At 31.8% G+C, this 18455-nt stretch overlaps 4 protein-coding genes across 5 annotated transcripts in view; 3 read left to right on the forward strand and 1 right to left on the reverse strand.

Annotated features, from left to right (window-relative positions):
- The window catches only part of LOC101506155 (putative BPI/LBP family protein At1g04970), a 4620-nt gene extending 896 nt beyond the window's left edge, over positions 1-3724 (forward strand). Inside the window, exons 2-7 of the mRNA XM_073365154.1 lie at positions 4-11; positions 883-1022; positions 1402-1756; positions 2039-2287; positions 2738-2863; positions 3342-3724. Coding sequence (XP_073221255.1) covers positions 4-11; positions 883-1022; positions 1402-1756; positions 2039-2287; positions 2738-2863; positions 3342-3539 — 1076 coding nt within the window. The 3' untranslated portion in view covers positions 3540-3724. The remainder of the gene's footprint in view (positions 1-3; positions 12-882; positions 1023-1401; positions 1757-2038; positions 2288-2737; positions 2864-3341) is intronic.
- Positions 3725-4709: 985 nt separating this feature from the next.
- LOC101506488 (uncharacterized) lies at positions 4710-8709 on the reverse strand. Of its 2 annotated transcripts, none has more exons than XM_004491022.4 (4): positions 8545-8709; positions 7628-7778; positions 5674-5738; positions 4710-4946 (listed from the first exon to the last, which is right to left on the reverse strand). In XM_004491022.4, the coding sequence occupies exons 2-4, from the start codon at positions 7770-7772 to the stop codon at positions 4878-4880; spliced, it is 279 nt and encodes a 92-aa protein (XP_004491079.1). In that variant the 5' UTR covers positions 7773-7778; positions 8545-8709; the 3' UTR covers positions 4710-4877. The 2 variants fall into 2 exon arrangements, with proteins under 2 accessions (XP_004491079.1, XP_004491078.1); XM_004491021.4 differs by having other exon boundaries at positions 7628-7811; positions 8545-8706.
- A 131-nt stretch (positions 8710-8840) lies between these two features.
- LOC101507030 (tRNase Z TRZ2, chloroplastic) lies at positions 8841-12638 on the forward strand. The gene is made up of 8 exons (XM_004491023.4): positions 8841-9401; positions 10472-10634; positions 10717-10787; positions 11004-11099; positions 11173-11286; positions 11524-11592; positions 12137-12211; positions 12321-12638. Exons 1-8 carry the CDS (start codon positions 8988-8990, stop codon positions 12408-12410), a joined length of 1092 nt encoding a protein of 363 aa, XP_004491080.1. The 5' UTR covers positions 8841-8987; the 3' UTR covers positions 12411-12638.
- A 1997-nt stretch (positions 12639-14635) lies between these two features.
- The window catches only part of LOC101507352 (protein-tyrosine-phosphatase IBR5), a 5126-nt gene continuing 1306 nt past the window's right edge, over positions 14636-18455 (forward strand). Inside the window, exons 1-4 of the mRNA XM_004491024.4 lie at positions 14636-15295; positions 16399-16498; positions 18066-18123; positions 18265-18371. Of these exons, the coding sequence (XP_004491081.1) occupies positions 15059-15295; positions 16399-16498; positions 18066-18123; positions 18265-18371 (502 nt within the window). The 5' untranslated portion in view covers positions 14636-15058. The remainder of the gene's footprint in view (positions 15296-16398; positions 16499-18065; positions 18124-18264; positions 18372-18455) is intronic.

Consider the following 18455-nt stretch of genomic DNA (forward strand, 5'->3'; position numbering starts at 1 on the left):
CAGAAGTTCAGGTATGGAAATTGTGATTTGTTTTTAGGTTTTTGTATATTGAATGATGGTGCTTATACTTCTTGTGTTTAGCTAAGTAGTAAAATTGTGTTGGTAATAGAAAAATAATATTTTTAGGATTTAATTCATATATACTGACAATAAGAGATTATAATTGTCAATAGATCATTAAAAATGTTTGACTTCAATTGTATATCATACTTATAAAGTCATATTACAATAAGAGATTATCAAAATAATCTCTTTCTTTGTAAATTTAATTCATATATATACAGAGATGGTATAAAGATTCTTACACTCTATGTCAATCACAATTGTTGGATCAATAAAAATATTTGACTTTAATCATATCTAGATTAAAAGTCATACAAAAATGATTTGTGATTGGTTTGCATTGTATAAAGTTTTAGACCTACAAGTATCAAACAAAATTCATCTCTTTGTTCATAATGTAAAACTTTTTGAGAGTGTATCAAAATTAAACTCATGTTTATGAAGGAGGTTTAGTTTAGTTTTTTTATTGAACTTGTTGGTTTAGGTATTTGAATTTTAACTAGTTCTCAGGCATGCTTTGGGATTTGAATAATACTGTGTTATTTACTGTTGTGGGTTTAGGATCTACCAATGTCGACTCATTTGATTATAAATTGTATTGCTGCACTAAGTATGAATAATATGACTGATATATCGTACTTATTTATATATATGGTTGATTTTCTTGTGTTGGTGAGTTATTCAATATCTGTGATACTTCTTGTGAATATTGGCTCAAAATTATACCTGTTTCTTGTTAGTATGATATTTGTTTCTGTCTTTTCATTTTCTTTATGAATGTAATAAATAAGGAATTTGATAAGTGTTGTTGCTGGAAAGGTTGAAGGCATGGAAGTTGGACTTACATTGGGATTGAAGAACCAAGAAGGATCTTTGGATCTCAAACTTAAGGACTGTGATTCTAATGTTAAGGATGTTTTCATAAAATTGGATGGAGGTGCATCTTGGCTTTATCAAGGGTATGACAATAACCATATTAGATTCTACCTCATTTCATATTCGTGTATTCTTTTGTTGCCTTAGAATGTGTCTGTCTTTCCTCTTTTTATGTATAGCCTCATCTATATACCAGTATTGTCAAATAGTGGCTATAATGGCGTTATACCTAGCAGAATTTGAACAAATTACTATCGTTAGAGTTACACTATTTAATACAAATTTTTGTCAAATAGCTATAGCAGCGCTATAGCATTGTAGTGTAATAAAATTTGAGCAAACTGTTATTTTCCGCGATCCACGGTTGACAACATTCCTATATACATACTACATTATCACTTTTATTTGGTAGTAAATAATGTTATGGTGTTTTGACTTTTAGTTTTTATTCATATCTAACAGGATTGTTGATGCTTTTGAAGGGATAATTGAATCAGCGGTCAAAAATGCTATCACCAAGAAACTTGGAAAAGGGATTTCAAAGCTTGATTCATATTTGAAGAGCCTTCCAAAGGAGGTTCCGGTTGATGATCACTCTTCCTTGAATGTAACTTTTGTCAACGATGTTTTACTAAGTGACTCGTCAGTTGGATTTCAAACAAATGGGTTGTTTATAGAAAGAAATGGTTCCCTACCTATTCTTAACCTCTTCCATAAGAATACAAAACTTCCAATTCTATGCACCAATTTGTCCAAAATGCTAGCAATCACTTTAGACGAGGCTGTTTTCAACTCTGCATCAGCCTTGTATTATGATGTAAGTTTGGATGTTTGGTCACAGTCTTAAACAGTGTTTGAAAAACCAAACTATAGATAGCTCAACCAGTTAAGCCTTTAACATGGTTTGGTTATTTTGCTGATTTGGTCTCCATTTCGAGCAATTTATGATGGTCGAACCATGACTCGGCGGTCTTATCGTTTTGATGTCCGATTCGGTTTTTAAAACATTAGTTTGAAAGCATGAATTTTCTTAAAATATTTTGTTTTCTATGCCATTTGTTTGGATTAGTGTCAAATGAGAAATCGGTTCGATGTTCAGGCAAAGTTTATGCATTGGATTGTGGACCAAATACCAGATCAATCGCTATTGAACACTGCAGGATGGAGATTTATCATTCCCCAGCTGTACAAGAAATACCCAAATCATAAAATGAACTTGAACATATCTTTTTCTTCTCCTCCACTTGTGGAGATTTCAAATCATAAAGCCGGTGCTAACGTATTTGTAGACTTAACAATCGATGTTTTGGAAGAAGATAAAGTAATACCAGTGGCATGTATCTCATTGGTAGGATCTTTGATATATTTAATTAACTTCATTTTTTGACCTAATCTATGTGTTTTTTTTTTGGACCTGACTTCACTGCATTTGGAAATCCCGCATTCACATTTCACGCATTTGGAGCATCGGTGGTCATTCGATCTAGATCAGATGATTGTGATTGAAACTCAATATTTTGAATTATAAAATGGAAAAGAAAATGTTTGCACCTTTTTGGACCATCAAATCAAGACCGGGCGACTATCGATGTCTCAAATGTGTGTATTTAGTGAATGCAGGAAATCCAAATTCTTGTATTTAAACTGTTTTTTCTATCACCATTCTTATTATGAGACTCTGACTACATATTCATTTGGTGTTACTAATACTTTAATGTTATTATTTTAATTATGATGAATTCTATGATTGTTGATCTTTTAGAGTGACCATTATTGCTATATGACACTGTTTGCACAGGTGATTCAAGCTTCAGGGTTGGTCAAAATAAATGGAAACAACCTTGTAGGTGCTGTCAGATTGGATGACTTTGGAATGTCATTGAAATGGAGCAACGTTGGCAATCTGCGAATGTACCTTATTCAGGTGCCTTTATATTGTATATGTAATATAACACCTAGAGTTTAATGATTATGTATTGACAAAGTTAAAAGTAATTATGCAACATTCAATCATATCTCATCATAGATTCACATTATAATATTGCTTCTTAAAATATATATACAATTATTTATACAGGGAGATATAATTTGATTGGATACCTTTGTTTATATAACATATGTAATGTAACAGAGTTTAATAACTATGTACTAGCAAAGAAAAAAATTAGTCATCCAATTATATATCATCATGTTGTAATATTACTTTTGAAAATATCTTTACTTACCTACATAATGAAATATAATTGGATAAAAATTATATTCATCCAATTATATATCATCATGTTATTTGAAAATATTTTTTCTTACCTACATGATGAAATATAATTAGATATCTGTGTAAAACTTTATGTTTTGTGTGTTATTATTGAGGGTGTGTAACGTGTTTTCCTTTTCACCTGCAGCCGGCTATGTGGGCTATTATCGAAACCGTGTTCTTGCCGTATGCAAATGAACATCTCGGTAAAGGGTTACCTTTGCCGATCATTCACGGTTTCACCTTACAAGATGCAGAGATAATCTTGTCGATGTCAAGTGTCGCAGTTTGCAGTGACGTAGCGTATACTGAATCAAATGAGCATTTCGTAAAATTGATTGAGTAGATAAACATTTTTTTTAATGCACTGTAAATATTTCAAATCAGAAATCAAGATGGTAAGTCACCTTGTGCAATCTTGTGTTTTTTGTTAATTGTTTAGGTAATGGGATAACCATCACACCTAGACGTACAGAATATTACAAACCAGTGAAATACATGTGCATTTTGCACAGGTCCTTTAGATAGTTAGTCATATTTAAGTTGAAAATTACTAAACAATTATCGCAATTTTTTAAACTAACTCATTTTGAACTGGTTTAGTGTTTAATTTGATTAAAAAACAATATATAACTTTGATTAGTGATAGACCATCTTCTAACAAGAAAAACATTTTTTTAGTATATAGTATTTAAAGTAAATTATAATTTGTGTATTAAGATAAATATTTATTTTTTAATTGTATCATCTAATTAATATTATGTGTATCATTTTTTAAGTTATTATTTTTCAATTTACATTTAGGATAATATGATTACATCCATGATTAGCAAGAGTTATTGATTGTCAAAACAATAAGAGTAGTTTCATAAAATCACCGTCCTCTTTTAGTTATCATCTTTTTTCAGTTTTTATGAAATAGTCAAATATAGCAATCACTGTGAAAGGAAGAGAGTAATAATAGAGTCCTATAGTAGTTTAATGCATGTGATCATAAAATAATTTTCAATCATAATCATCACCCAAAAAAATAATAGAGATGTAATCAGAAACCGTTAAAAATAAAAACAAAACTACTGAACCAGCTTAAAACTAAATACTTCTCTCAAGGTTAAATTTTTACTTGCTGAAAAGTAGTTTCTGTAAATGATAGACACGCATAAAATTCACATCACACCTATTTAGTTTTATATTGTTTTTTTTAAGGTTTAAAACAATGATTAATCGTTGTGATTGAGAAGTTTTTTAATGAACAGATATTGGTGCTAAGCTTGTGTAGGAGACAAAAACAAGCAAATCATTAGAATGGTTTATAGAATAAATAGAAATGTGTTTGAATTCTTCAGGTGTTAAAATAGTAAATGTCTGTGTCATCCCAAACCACCAAACTAGGGGGAGGTGTGTTTTGGCTTCCTTATTACTCATTTCATTTCAATCCGTTCATAACTGAAAAAGCTCCTAACTTGTTTATAGGTCTTTTACCATTCACCTCTATTCATTCCTAACCTAAATATGATTGAAAACTAACATAAGAAATTTATTAATAATTTCCATAGTCCAAATCATTCATGATGTTACAGATGCAAGATTGAAAAGCTTATATCCAACCACAAATAACAATGACAGTCAAATTATTCATGGAAAAAAGATTGCAGCTATGAGGTATTCTAAACTACTAATTTGCTTATTTAGCCGTTTGAGAAGCCTCAGAAGTCTTCGCTTCTATGGGACATTGGGATACATATGGTTTGAGCTGCATAAAAGACGAAAGGCATAAATCAGTAATAGTGAAAGATATAAACTCTAGTCCAACATCAACTGACACCCGATATTGACAAATGTGATTACATTCAATTGATTCATTTTCTCAAATTATTATGGGTGTCGACGTGTCAGTGTCAATATTGTGTCTGTGCTTCATAAGAAGGGAGGACTTCAGAAAGTGGAAGTGGAAGGAACAATAGTCCTTTATCTTGTATGGAAAAGTTTTTTTATCTATAAAACTAAAAGCCAATGTATCTTGTATGGAAGGGTTTTGGAAGGACTTTAACAGACTCTCAAATCAGTTTCCTCTTTTTTTAATTCTGTTAACAAAATAAATAAATATTAATTATAAGCACTAAGCCACTAACATCCCTTCTCCTTTCAAGATCTTCTCCGAAACAAGATGAGATATTCCCCTCCCTGTCCCTCCTTTCAGATCACTACTATAGCAGACATTTTAAGCTAGACCATGTCCCCACATAAACAAAAACAAGTACTTTATAAGAAAAAAGAGAGAATACGATGCAATGAAACAGAATAACAACATGACTAGAATCAAACATCTTGGTTCTTGCTATTCTGCAGTTAAAACAACAAAGCTGAAGCAGAAGCAGAGTACCAATGGAAGGTTTTCCATGTAGATGTTGACTCGGTAAACAAGTAGAAAGAAGACAAGAAAATACAGTAATGAGATTAAATGAGTGGAAGACGCAAACCTTAAAACCAGTCAAATCAGGAACAACATAGTTTGGTAACTTTTCCTGCAATATCACATACCCACCTGCAATAATTTGCAGGATTGCATTCAAAATAATGGTATAAAAATACATTAATATAAGCCTGTAGCTTAGCAAATTATATTTTATTACATTACAAAATCTAAAATGTTCTTCATGGTTAGACAAAACAGCATAGAAAAGCAACCCTGAGTTTTCTACATTTGCCTTGAATAATGGTTCTAGTGTTTTATAAAGTCAATTTAGTAACTATGGACATCCAGAACATGAGAAGCAACACAAATTATTACAAGGTCTGCAACATTCTAAAGTGGGGCATGGAAATGCAAGTAATTTCTTTCAACAAAAGCAAAAATAGATAAGGACTATCAGCCCTCAGAAAGATGAAGTGAAACACAAGTATCTTTCCCACAGAGCAGTCATCACAGAAAAGTAAAACATAAAACCAAACAAATTTAAAAAACATTGGAATTCCATACTGTTAACATTTCATGTTTCAGGCTTTAGTTTCATGATATTAGAGTATTATTACACCTTTCACGTAATATGTTGCAATGCAAGGATCGGTGAACACTCCATCTTATATTCATATTTTAGAATTGATGTGTAATGGACATCTTATGCAAGAATTGGATTATGATTTTATTAATTGCCTAAAGAAAATTATACCCAAATTAGTTTAATGATGAAAAGGAAATCAAAGATACAAGCAATAAGCTTCAGTTTCATCTAATCTTGCCCAGTTAATATTATTTACATAATAACATAAATAAAAAAGCAAGTACAATGAATTGTGAAATTGAAATTGAATCAAAATGTAGAATGTGAATATTTAACATAATCAATACGAAAATAAGACTATACAAACCTAAAATTATTTATCCCATTAGATATACATACACGTTGTAAATAATGTTTTTCAGTGCATGAAATATCTATAGCTTAAGGGCATTTTAGAGATTGAATTTATCTATTCAAAGTGAGATCAAATGCAACTTCATTAGCTTCAGTAATGAATGCATGCGAGTAGCCAGTACATTGATATTATATTTCTTTAGATTAAAATGGCTATTTTGAATGACCTTGAAGATAATGTTCAGCAATATTAGCCTATTAATTATGCCCCTTATATTTGACTTTGAGCTTTGGCCACTTCAGCAACAGTTCATTTGGTTTCCAAAGAGCTTTACCATTAACTAACAAATGCCGACTCCTCAAAGATATTCAGAGGAAACAAAGATATATAAACAAAAAAATCATAACTTGGTAAATATAGTACAATAAACTGCAGAATGATACTGACAGGCTACGTAATATGCTAATTTAGAAAATTGCAGTGAAAGCAATGTCCATAAATAAGGGGGTAAAGTGCATTGACCCATGAAAAAGACACAAGTTTCACTGGAAAACATTTTAATATTTATCAAACAGTGAACCCCTCCTTATAATTATAACAATCGATAAGATCCAAATCAGCAGATCCGGTCTCAACATTCTCTTAAACCAAAATTTTCAAACTTAAGTTAGTAATTTGGCTAATCTAATCAGCAAACATCATCAATCAAGACAAAGCACCTTCCTGAAGGCATTCAGCATTTTGATTCTCTACTTGGATGATGATCATCATAATAATAATATAATAATAATAATAATAATAATAATAATAATAATAATAATAATAATAATAGTAAAAAAATCAACAAACAATAATTAATAATTGGTAACCAGTAAGGACAATCAACAAATGAACAAATCTGCCCCAATTGTTCCAAAACAGAATATGGCATGCAATCTAGTAACTGATAGAGTCCAGAGATAGTGATAAACTATTGGACTAGTACAAATGTGTATTCTAATTCTATAGTTTAAGTTCAAATGCTCCTTAAAACAAACAAAAACAGATGAAACGACGACTTCAGTTGAAGAAACAAACCTTTGCGAGTGTGGAAACCAGTGGGCTGGCAGTTCTTTCCCTTGTAGTAACCTCGAGGAGCACGTTTTGGTGACAGAATATCAAGTGTCGATGCTCTCTTCCTTCGAAATGTCCTTCCTATTCCTAAAATTAGCCCCAGAGGCATCTTCTTCTATGAGAGACAGAACAAATCAATAATCACCAACTGCGAGCACAGATACGTCGCAATCAAATAACGTAATTTACACATATAATATCAGTAATAACCAATAATCAAAAGAAGTAGCATATAAATTTTTCCTCATAACATGACATGCACGTGCATTAAACAGAATAAAATAGCATGTTTAAGTCATAACTCAACTGACAAAAATGTCGATATTATTAGATTAGACATCATGTCTCAGATTTGAACCCAAGACCTTGTCAGTTGTGTGTGAGTTTCTGGTAGTATTTATATGATCTCATCAACAAACCCAAAACAAAATACCTGTTTAAACACGGGCTCTAAAAACACCGATCAAGTCTAGCCCTATGAAAGGATGAGTAATTGATGTGCCAGGCGAGCTCTACGAGGTTATTGATATGAAAATAATGTTGAAGAACACAAAAACAAATATAATATTATAAATAATTTCATCATATATGAAAAACTGAGTTGAGGGGGGAAATGTAGCTTTGACTGAAAAGAGTTTCTGTTGGAATCAATGAAATTGGTTTTCTTAGTCCTTACCAAATGCAAAAAACAATCAATCAAACAGAATGAGTCGAAAGAAACATGAAGAAATCAAAATATAGAATATGAATAATTGACATAATCAATACTAAACTGATTTATCTCATAAATATACATATACATTCTGAGACTACAATTGGAGAAGAAAACAATGAAGAAGAAAATGGAGCACCATAGTCATGGCAAGAGAGAAGAAGAATACCTAAAATAGAGAAAACGAGGTTGGCCGGAATGAGTGGTGAGAGAGAGAGGGAATGAAAGGTTGTTGCGAGTAGAGAGAAATGGTTTAGGGTTTCAGACTTTAACACTGTGTTTGGTATGCGAGAGAGATTACAAAGAAACGCACTATTTCTCACGTTTGGTTGAGACGTGATTTAATTTAATAATTAATAAACTGCAAAATATTATTAAGTTCCTTATTTGATTAAATTTACTATTAATATATAAGAAAAAAAAATATGCTATAAAAATTACAATATTATCTATTTAAAATGTAGTATTTTATTTTATTTAGGAACTCAATAGTTTTGTTGAGTACTAGGGAGTGAGTAAACCTTATCTTCCCCAAACACACAACACTGATCATCAGTGTCTCAATACAGTTTCCAAAACCCACTCTAAACCCTTTCCTCTATTCTCTCCACCATGACAATCCTTCCACTTCGAAATTTCACCATCCAAATGCAAATCTCTCTCACAAATTCCCCTTTCAAACCCCCTAAATTCTTTCCATTTCACAACCCCATTTTCTCACCAAAACAACCCAACCACCATATTTCGTTGCAAGTCGTCAATTCCATTAAAGGTTCATCAGGTTATTTATCCGAAATCAGCAAAGCAATCGATTACGAGGAACAGTACCGTGTGGCACGCTCACAGGTTAACCGTAAAGGTTTGGTGGACTTGGAAGGTTATTCCATTGAAGGAGTTTCGATTGGTGGACATGAGACGTGTATTGTAATTCCTGAATTTAAGTGTGCTTTTGATATTGGAAGGTGCCCAACTAGAGCTATTCATCAAAATTTTGTTTTTATCACTCATGCTCATCTTGATCACATTGTAAGTTCCCACACACTTTTCATACCAATAATCAAGTTTTAATTTTTTGTGTTTTTAGTTTTTTTGGTTTTAACCATCTGATTGAGAGTTTGGCGGGAAGCCAAGTTCCAAATAAAGTCCGACAAAATATTGTTTTAGCTAGGATTTGAACTCGGGTTGTTCTGAACAATTTGTTCTTAATCGCAACTCATTAATCACTTATGTCAATCTCTTGATTTTGTTTTTGGATTAGTGTAAAGGGAAAAGTAAGTTACATGTTTTCATCGGTGTTGTGAAATAGTGGCCATAAGTGGAATTTGGAAAAAATCGCCATTGTTTTGGTATATACTATTTAGTATAAAGTGTTGTCAAAATAGAGGCTATAGCATTGATGTAGCGAAGTGGAGTTTGAACAAACTGCTATTTTTTGCAACCTGCAATTGACAATATTGTTTATCTAGGCTTATCTACTAGTCTAAGCATTATGACATGATATAACTTGTTTTCAACAGATTTCAATGTAAACAACTTTCAGCTTAAATTTAAACCGTGTGACTATTTTCTTTTTTTATTATAGAAGTAGCTTATACATAAGTATATTAGTATTTGCATGATAAGCCTTTATGTTTATCCTATATGCGCTTAATTAGATTGTATATTCAAATAGGCTCTTATTGTTTCGTAAGTGTTTTGAGAAAGTTTATCCAAACTGACCCTACGTTGATTAATGATGAAAAGTTGCATGGAAAGGCCTATGATAGATCCACAATGGATGACCCTTTCCTGAATCTTGCGATGGCGTGAACTTTATAGCACCGGATTCCCTATTTTTATCGATTGAAAAGTCAAATTCAATTTCATAATATATTCTTATGAAACTTAGTAAAGAAAGTAACTATTTCTACAAGAACATAGGCCATTTATTATAGTTGTAAGATTTAACATTGATAGATCATATATCATGTTCAGTTTAGGAATCTAATGTTGGACTTTCTTTTCAATTTTCAGTTTTTGAGAGTTTTATGTCTCTTTGTACAATGGCTGATGAATGTAAATTTAATATAAGCTCACGATGTTTTTGAATGATTTAGGGTGGGCTGCCAATGTATATAGGAAGCCGTGGTTTGTATAATTTAAAACCTCCCACGGTATTTGTACCTCCTTGCATCAAAGACGACGTTGAGAAGTTGCTCGATGTTCACAAGAAATTGGGCCAAGTTGAACTCAACGTTGAATTGGTTGCTCTAGATATCGGTATGTGTCATTTTTGTCTTTCTTTGATGGTCAGTGGTTATTGTTATTCGTCGAGGAAATGATTTGTAAAGTTTTATTTCAGGGGAGACATATGAACTACGGAATGACCTTGTTGTTCGACCATTCAAAACACAACATGTTATACCAAGCCAGGTATCAATATTAAAGCTTACCTCGCTTCTTGTAAAAAAGCATTATGAACAAAATGGTTGGCCCAAACTTTTCGGGTTTTGGCTACAATATTCAATGTTATCATCTTTAGCATTGTCTTGTGATGCCGATATATGTAATGTTAAAACTTGGAACCATGTATGTGGTGATACTTTGCAAATCTCTTGGAAAACAATGCTAACTGGTTATATTTTGCAGGGTTATATAATCTACTCAATTAGGAAAAAGCTGAGGAAACAATACAGTCACTTGAACGGGAAACAAATTGAGAAATTAAAAAAGTCAGGCGTTGAGGTTTGTAATATCTCAAACTCAAATTCTGATTTCATTTTTTATGTCTTTACTTTTAATGAACTCTCCTTTCTAGATTACAGACACTATATTATCGCCTGAGGTGGCCTTCACTGGGGATACAACAGCAGATTTTATGCTTGACCCACTTAATGCTGATGCATTGAGAGCAAAAGTTCTTATAACCGAGGTACAGCACAATCTTTTAATACAATGTTGTCAAATAGCGGCTATAGTACTTCAGCGGAGCCAGATTTGAACAGATTGTAATTGTTCCGCGATACGTTATTTAGTACAATGTTGTCAAATAGAGGCTATAGCGGCACTATAGCACTGTAGGGTGGAGGAATTTGAACAAACCGCTATTTTCCACGACTTCCTCTTTATTTTTATTATACACTTATATTTTTCGTTTGATTGATAATAGGCAACTTTTCTAGATGATTCCACCAGCATAGATCACGCACGCCAACATGGTCATACACATATATTTGAGGTACCGTGATATCTTTCATTATTTTTGAAGTAATGGAATAATACTTTCATATTTTATCATTACTGTCTTAAATTGTTTATATAGAAAAAGAAATTATTATAGCAATAATGACAGAATCATAAAAATAAAGAGAATAAAATCTGATTTCCATTTATTCTTCAACAATTTTATCGCTACTTTATAGGTATCTTGACAAAAATCAAGGCGCACAAAAATGAACTTTTGCTGCTCACATGCATGCACTTCCTCTTCTATGTTGCTATCTTGTATGACTCAAGTGTCTATTCAATTTAAAGCCATATCTTATTATCAACAGCTATTTCTTACCAAATGCAGTTTTTGCATAATAGTTCAATCAAGTACATATCTGAATATCCATGACATATTGTATGTGTGACTCCATCTCTTGCCACTTCAAGATAAAAAAACCGAAAACCTCATACCTGCCCCGACGAATTCACACTTGGTTCTATAAACAATTACTTTACTGCATATTATATATCAAGGACCTTCCTAATTTTATAAACTTGTGTTGACTATGTAGCTCATTGAAAATGCTCAGTGGATTCGCAACAAAGCAGTTCTGTTGACTCATTTTTCATCAAGATACAATATAGAGGTACTGCTATAGTGTTCCTTCAATAGTAGTTTTATGGGTCTGCATTTTGAATTAATGTTAAGTGCCTCTTCAACAAATCAATGAATAAAAATAAGCACTTTTTCTGCAGGATATTCGTCAAGCTGCATCAAAATTGCAGTCCAAACTGTCAGCAAAAGTGGTTCCTCTTACAGAAGGCTTCAAATCGTTATACTCTTAGGTGTTCAAAATCAATACAAGTTGTGCCATTATTCTTATATCAATGAGCACCTAGAGAAAGAATATAACAAGTTTATGAAAAAGAATGTTACCGATTTCATAGTTTCTTGTAAATTAGAGAATTGTATCTGTAATGTAATTACAGTTAGTTCATCGCTAGAGATGCTGAATGGCCTAACATTAAGTCTGTTGCGTATGTGTCTAAATGTCACGCAGTTCATTTAGATGATTTTTGGTCCAAAACAATGGTTTCTGTTAGATGCATGTGAAACTAGACACTAGGCATAGATAGGTTATATTCATAAAGATATTATTTGTCGTTGAAATAAACATTATTTTTCAAAATTGTAGAATACTACTATACTCATCTAGAATGAAATATAAGCAAGATTAGTAATTGATTTATTTGGTTAAAAATTTAGTCTAGTAACATCAATTTTTCAATTATCATTTTTGCTTATATTTTATTTTGGAGATAGTGTTGTGTGTTTAGATCATTGTATCTTTCTTTTGTTAAACCGCTTTGAAATATAGAAACATGGCAAACACAAGTGGCATATGCACGAGTCTTTTACATTTTTTATTGGAGGTTTGATCATTGATCGATGCTTATAGAAAAATATATGTCAAGAGAGGTCAATCTGTTAAATAGTCTATAGTTTTTTTGAATGATTAGTTTTTGAACTTGTATGTGAGATGATTTGGAGTGTTTTAAATAACGAGTCTTTTACTTTTTCCAAACAATTTGGTTTATCTACTAAGATTCTCGTTTTTCGAACACAATTACGAACACTAAAAAAAATTAGATATACATAAGAGGAGATAATGAATGAGTGGAGGCATCTAGTTCTCATCATTAGCAAGGTTCTTTTGGTTGACCATGCACAACTATTCTCACAAAAAACATTTATTCGATTAGTACTACGAGTTTTCTCCTTTATTCTCTATTTCTCTTAGAGCATCTCCAACGGTGAATTCAATATAGGTTCATTAAATGAGGTCCACCATGTCATATCATCTTGAAATGACTCATTCGTTTTTTATTTCAACGGTGAACTCACGTAACCGTGATAAAAGTATTGTTTCTTCCTGAGAGAACAATACCTTGGCACATCTCTAATAGTGAACTCGCCAAAAACTACATTTTAAGTAATTACACGGTGGCGGACGAACTCATTTTGCTACCGTTGGAGATACTCTTATACATTTTTCAAATTTAAATTGTATTTTTTATTATTGAATTTTATATTGTTAGAAACTCAACATCTACATTAAATAATAAATCAAAACTTTTCGCGTAATTCACTAAAATTACAATTCAAATAATAAGAATGAGTAAAATTATATGTATGCATATCATTTTTATCTGAGTGATAAACTTTAGTCCTATTATCTACAAACGACCAACATCACCTCCTTTCATCGCCATGTTTTGCGCATGACAATTAGGCTCATTTCACCAACGTCAACCCCCCATTGTTTAGGTTGAGGTCAATACAAGAGTGCTACCTAAAACAAAATATTTTATAAATGCCTTTCTACTTCATGCTATATAGACTTTAAGTTAGACCTTTTGTCGGTATGAATGACCTTTTCTATTAACAAATAATTTATACTAGTGAAGCAAGCTAAGGCTCCTTATATGGATTTTTTTTCCTAATTATCCTCTAATTGGAAGTTAAAAATTAATGATTTGAATTACAACTATCTATTTAAGAGACCGACTTCATTTAATAAACGTTCTTCCACACGTATTATGATCACATACTTAAGAGACTCAATTATCTGTTAACTGTATCACACTATATTAAATTTAATTTTATATATACGATAATTTTTATTTTCAACGTGAAATTTGTAGAATAAATTCATGATAAAATATAAAAATATAAAATAAATAGAAGGTGACATATTAATTTTATAATTGTGAAAATATTATTGTGGTAGTGTTTGTTAGAATTTGCCTAAAGAAGATCAACCTTACCTTCTCAATAACACACTAAAAGAAAAAAGCAACAACCAACATGAAAAAAGACAAAAGAGAGAGACTTAAAAAAGCATCAAGTATCAAAATAGATCATGGTTTTCAACAACAACAAAAAAAATCATGATTATTTTTACCAAAGACTAACTAAACTAGATACAGTTGAGTGTTACAATAGTTTTCGTACAACCACAAGATCTAGTAAGAGAATAAAAAACCTAAATAGTTCACTCACTCACTCCCTCACCTATCACGTGCCAAACCAAGAATATCAAAGACTCAAAAATAAACTTTCACAGCTGTGTCACTCATGCATTCATCTTGATCTTCTATAATTACTTCCATCTTGAAACAGATTGGAATTAGAATAGATAGCATCATAACTTGATTGATGACATTAACATTATTTGTCACTACCTCGTAAATTACAAAAGAAACTTCCTTATAATTCACTCACTTTCTTCTTTTCTTTGCTGTCACCACATCACAACACCCTCTTTCTTCACTCAACCGAAAAAAGTTTCAATCTTTTTATTTATTTATTTATTTATTTTTATTTGGGGGGTTTCTTAAATTCTATAAAGATCTGATTTTTAATCTTGATTTGTGTGAAGTCTATTGTTTCTCGATCTGGGTCTGAGGGAAATTGGCGTTTTGTTACGATTATGAGGAAAAGAGAGAGGGAAAACCCTTGTGGGGTATGTGGGCATTATCACAAATATGAAGAAGGTGAAGTTTGTTCGATTTGTGGTCATAGGATTGCTGTTGGATCGGAGAAAACTTCGATACAAGTTAGTGCCTTTCCTTCTGTGATCTTGCCGGAGTTTCTTTACTTGGGAAGCTATGATAACGCATCACGCTCTGAGCTTCTCAAAACTCAAGGGATTTCACGTATCCTCAATGTAAGAAAAAGGGTTCCTTTTTGTTCATTTCTTTCTTTGAATTATTCAATTGATGATTGGGATTTTGTTTGTTTAATGACTGCCTTTTCTTGATGACGATGTTGATGAATATTTGTGTAATGTTTTCTTGTGAAATATTGGGTGTGTTGATTGGTATAATTCGGTGGAATTGTGTTTGTGCATTTGTATTGTTTTAGATTTGGGTGGTGAGTTTGTTATTGTAGGTTGATTGGTTTTGGTTTTGGGTTTGGTTAATGCATGCTAGGGATGATGCCATGTTAAAATTTTGATTGGTGATAGTTAGATTTTGAAAGTGTAAATAGTCAAACAATTTCTGATAGATAAAGAGCATTGATCACAACGACTGCTAAACAACACGAATTACTAATGATTAAGGTAAGTTAGTTATTGTAGGCGGATTGGTTTCGGTTTCGATTTGGTAAATGCATGATAAGGATGATGCCATGTTAGATTTTTGATTGGTGATAGTTAATAGATTCTGAAAAAGTGTAAATAGTCAAACAATTTCTGATAGATAAAGCATTGATCATAACGACAGCTAAACGACACAAGTGACAACTGAACGAGGTCCTAAAATGTGAATTTTAGTTGTTGGTAGTTAATAGATTCTGAAAAATGTATACATAGTCAAATAGTTTCTGATATATAAAGCATTGGTCATATCAACCGCTAAACGACACGAGTAACTATTGAGTGAGATCCTAAAATGCCCAATTTTTAATTGTTGGTAGTTAATATATTCTGAAAAAGTGTAAATAGTCAAACAGTTTCTGATAGATAAAGCATTGATCATAACGACCGCTAAACGATACGAATTACTACTGCGTGATTTCCTAAAATGTGCATTTTGTCCGTTATATTAGCTCCCATGCTAGGAATCTTGTAAACTAATTTTACTCACAAAAGACACATGGAGAGGTTAATTTGACGTACTAAATGTATGTTATAGCCTTAAAGGATCAAGGACAAAATTTCTGTCATTAAAGGACGTTTTGATGTGTTGTGCTTTGCCCTTTATGTTATAGCTCCTTCATGTTTCTGCTCATACAAATTTCTGAGTGTTTATTTTCATGCTTGTGCAGACTGTGCCTGCTTGTCAAAATCTCTACAAGAACTCATTTACCTATCACTGCCTCCCTGATGACAAAAGTTTTCCGTTTGATGAAGCAAACCAGTTTCTAGGTATGCTCCTTCATGTCTATTTCAAATTTATATGTCTTGATCACTTCATCTGCTAGGGTGCTTTAGTAATTTGTAGTTATTTCGTAATTTTTATAAATACCTATTAAAAAATGATACATGGTCATGCTGCTGGAACATCAGCTAGTGTCTTCATTTGTTCCTTGTTTTAAGCTTGATACTGTTACATTGGTCCTTCTTCGTAATAGTAGGGTTTAAATGCCATTAGGCGTTTCCATTAAATTAAATACTTGTAGATTACAACAAGGAAGCCTAGAATTTACAAGAACAGTTACAAGATCTGCTTTATGCATCTCTTCTTCCTTACTAATTGTTATGTGTGAAAAATTGTGTTTCTTTCTTGTTCTTCTAAAAAAATGGTACAACATATGTGACATTTTTTTCTGCATGATTTGTTATTGTTCTTCTTCTAATAGAATGCACATATTGTACTTCCCTCTAGTGTATTTCCCGATTTTCTGAGTCTAAATCCTTGCTTTGTACAACCTTTTATGCATTGCTCTCTTTATATCTGCCATTTCCTTCCTTGTTATATTCTGTTCAATTATTTCTTTAATTCTGTAATCATTGTTCAGTTGAGTGGCTCCTAATAGTTGTACTTTTGGTGATGGTTTATTGCAATATGTTTCTTGTTCATTGTACTTGACATAGGTTATTATTTCTTTAGTTTTTTATATTTTTCTATTTATTTGCATACGTATATTACTTTTATTATAATATAGCCACAATGCCATATGCGATATTGTTGTGGCAGATTTTAGGCGTTGATCATAATCATCATCCATAATTGATAACATTGACCTTCAATAATGCATCACGTACGTATTGTATGATTCACGATGTTTTTGTCGGCATGTAATTGTTCAAGTCGATATGGGTCTGGTAACTTATTATTGAATACTTGATCTTAAATGCAAGTCCCCACTATATAAGACCTTATTATAACTTACTTGTTGTGTCCCTTAATCTCATTCTCATTTGGTTTCAACTGTGAGTCTTATATTCTATTTTGCTTGTATTTATTTGCTTTGGAGATTATAATCAACCTAAAATGTTGAAAACATTAACCCAATATTGAATATAAGTAGCTCCTTTCTAAACTGTTAAAACTACGTCCGTTCCTTTTTAAGTGTTGTTTAAGGTTGTTTTAGGCAAATCTAGAAAATCAACAAATTTTGTTATTTTTTATTAAATTAATTATGTTTTCCGATGATACCCTCGATTGCTTGTTATCTTATTGCACCTATTTCTCTCTTTTTATTAAATAATTAAGAGCATTATTGACCAAACAATAGTTACTGTGGCATTAAACTTTGAAAATGACAAATATATAGGAATAAAATTCTTGTGAAAAAACGACAGTGAAAAAGTAACGGAGGGAGTATTTCCTTTATTTAGGTATAAATTCATAATAACATTTGACTTGGTTAATCAAAATTACTAATTAGATTAATCATTTCATTGTTGACTTTGCTAATACCCCCATGTTCTTCTATTTATTTACACATTAAAATAAAATCAAAATCAATACTACGTGCTTGTTTTGCAGAACAATGTGAGAAGGATAAGGAGCGTGTTCTGGTTCATTGCATGTCAGGAAAGAGCAGGTAAGATATCGCTACGGCATGCTGTAATCATGGCAGTGATAATTGAAACCAATTAGTTTGAATTAGTTTGTGATGGCTCAAACAATATTTAATTGTATATGATGTTATAGTTTTGTCTAAGTTACGTATATCCCGTGGCAGGTCCCCGGCTATTGTGATTGGCTACCTGATGAAGTCGAGAGGATGGAGACTTGCACAGAGTTTTATGTGGGTAAAGGAACGCAGAACTTCGGTTGAATTATCTGAAGGTATGTTTTTCCAGTTTTGCTTCCAATCTCAAGTTAACAAATTCCTATGGAGCCTCCATATTGCAATTTGATGGAGGTTATATT

The sequence above is a fragment of the Cicer arietinum genome, chromosome 2 (assembly GCF_000331145.2).
Source record: "Cicer arietinum cultivar CDC Frontier isolate Library 1 chromosome 2, Cicar.CDCFrontier_v2.0, whole genome shotgun sequence".
NCBI classification, from domain to species: domain Eukaryota; kingdom Viridiplantae; phylum Streptophyta; class Magnoliopsida; order Fabales; family Fabaceae; genus Cicer; species Cicer arietinum.

Excerpts from the sequence above, each read along its gene's own strand:
- LOC101506488 (XM_004491022.4), bottom strand. The coding sequence starts at position 7,772 with ATGCCTCTGGGGCTAATTTTAGGAATAGGAAGGACATTTCGAAGGAAG. Across the intron at positions 5,739-7,627 it reads TGGTTTCCACACTCGCAAAG|GTGGGTATGTGATATTGCAG; the intron begins GTTTGTTTCTTC and ends AAATTATTGCAG. Across the intron at positions 4,947-5,673 it reads CTGATTTGACTGGTTTTAAG|CTCAAACCATATGTATCCCA; the intron begins GTTTGCGTCTTC and ends TCTTTTATGCAG.
- LOC101507030 (XM_004491023.4), top strand. The coding sequence starts at position 8,988 with ATGACAATCCTTCCACTTCGAAATTTCACCATCCAAATGCAAATCTCT. Across the intron at positions 10,788-11,003 it reads AACATGTTATACCAAGCCAG|GGTTATATAATCTACTCAAT; the intron begins GTATCAATATTA and ends TATATTTTGCAG. Across the intron at positions 11,593-12,136 it reads GTCATACACATATATTTGAG|CTCATTGAAAATGCTCAGTG; the intron begins GTACCGTGATAT and ends TTGACTATGTAG.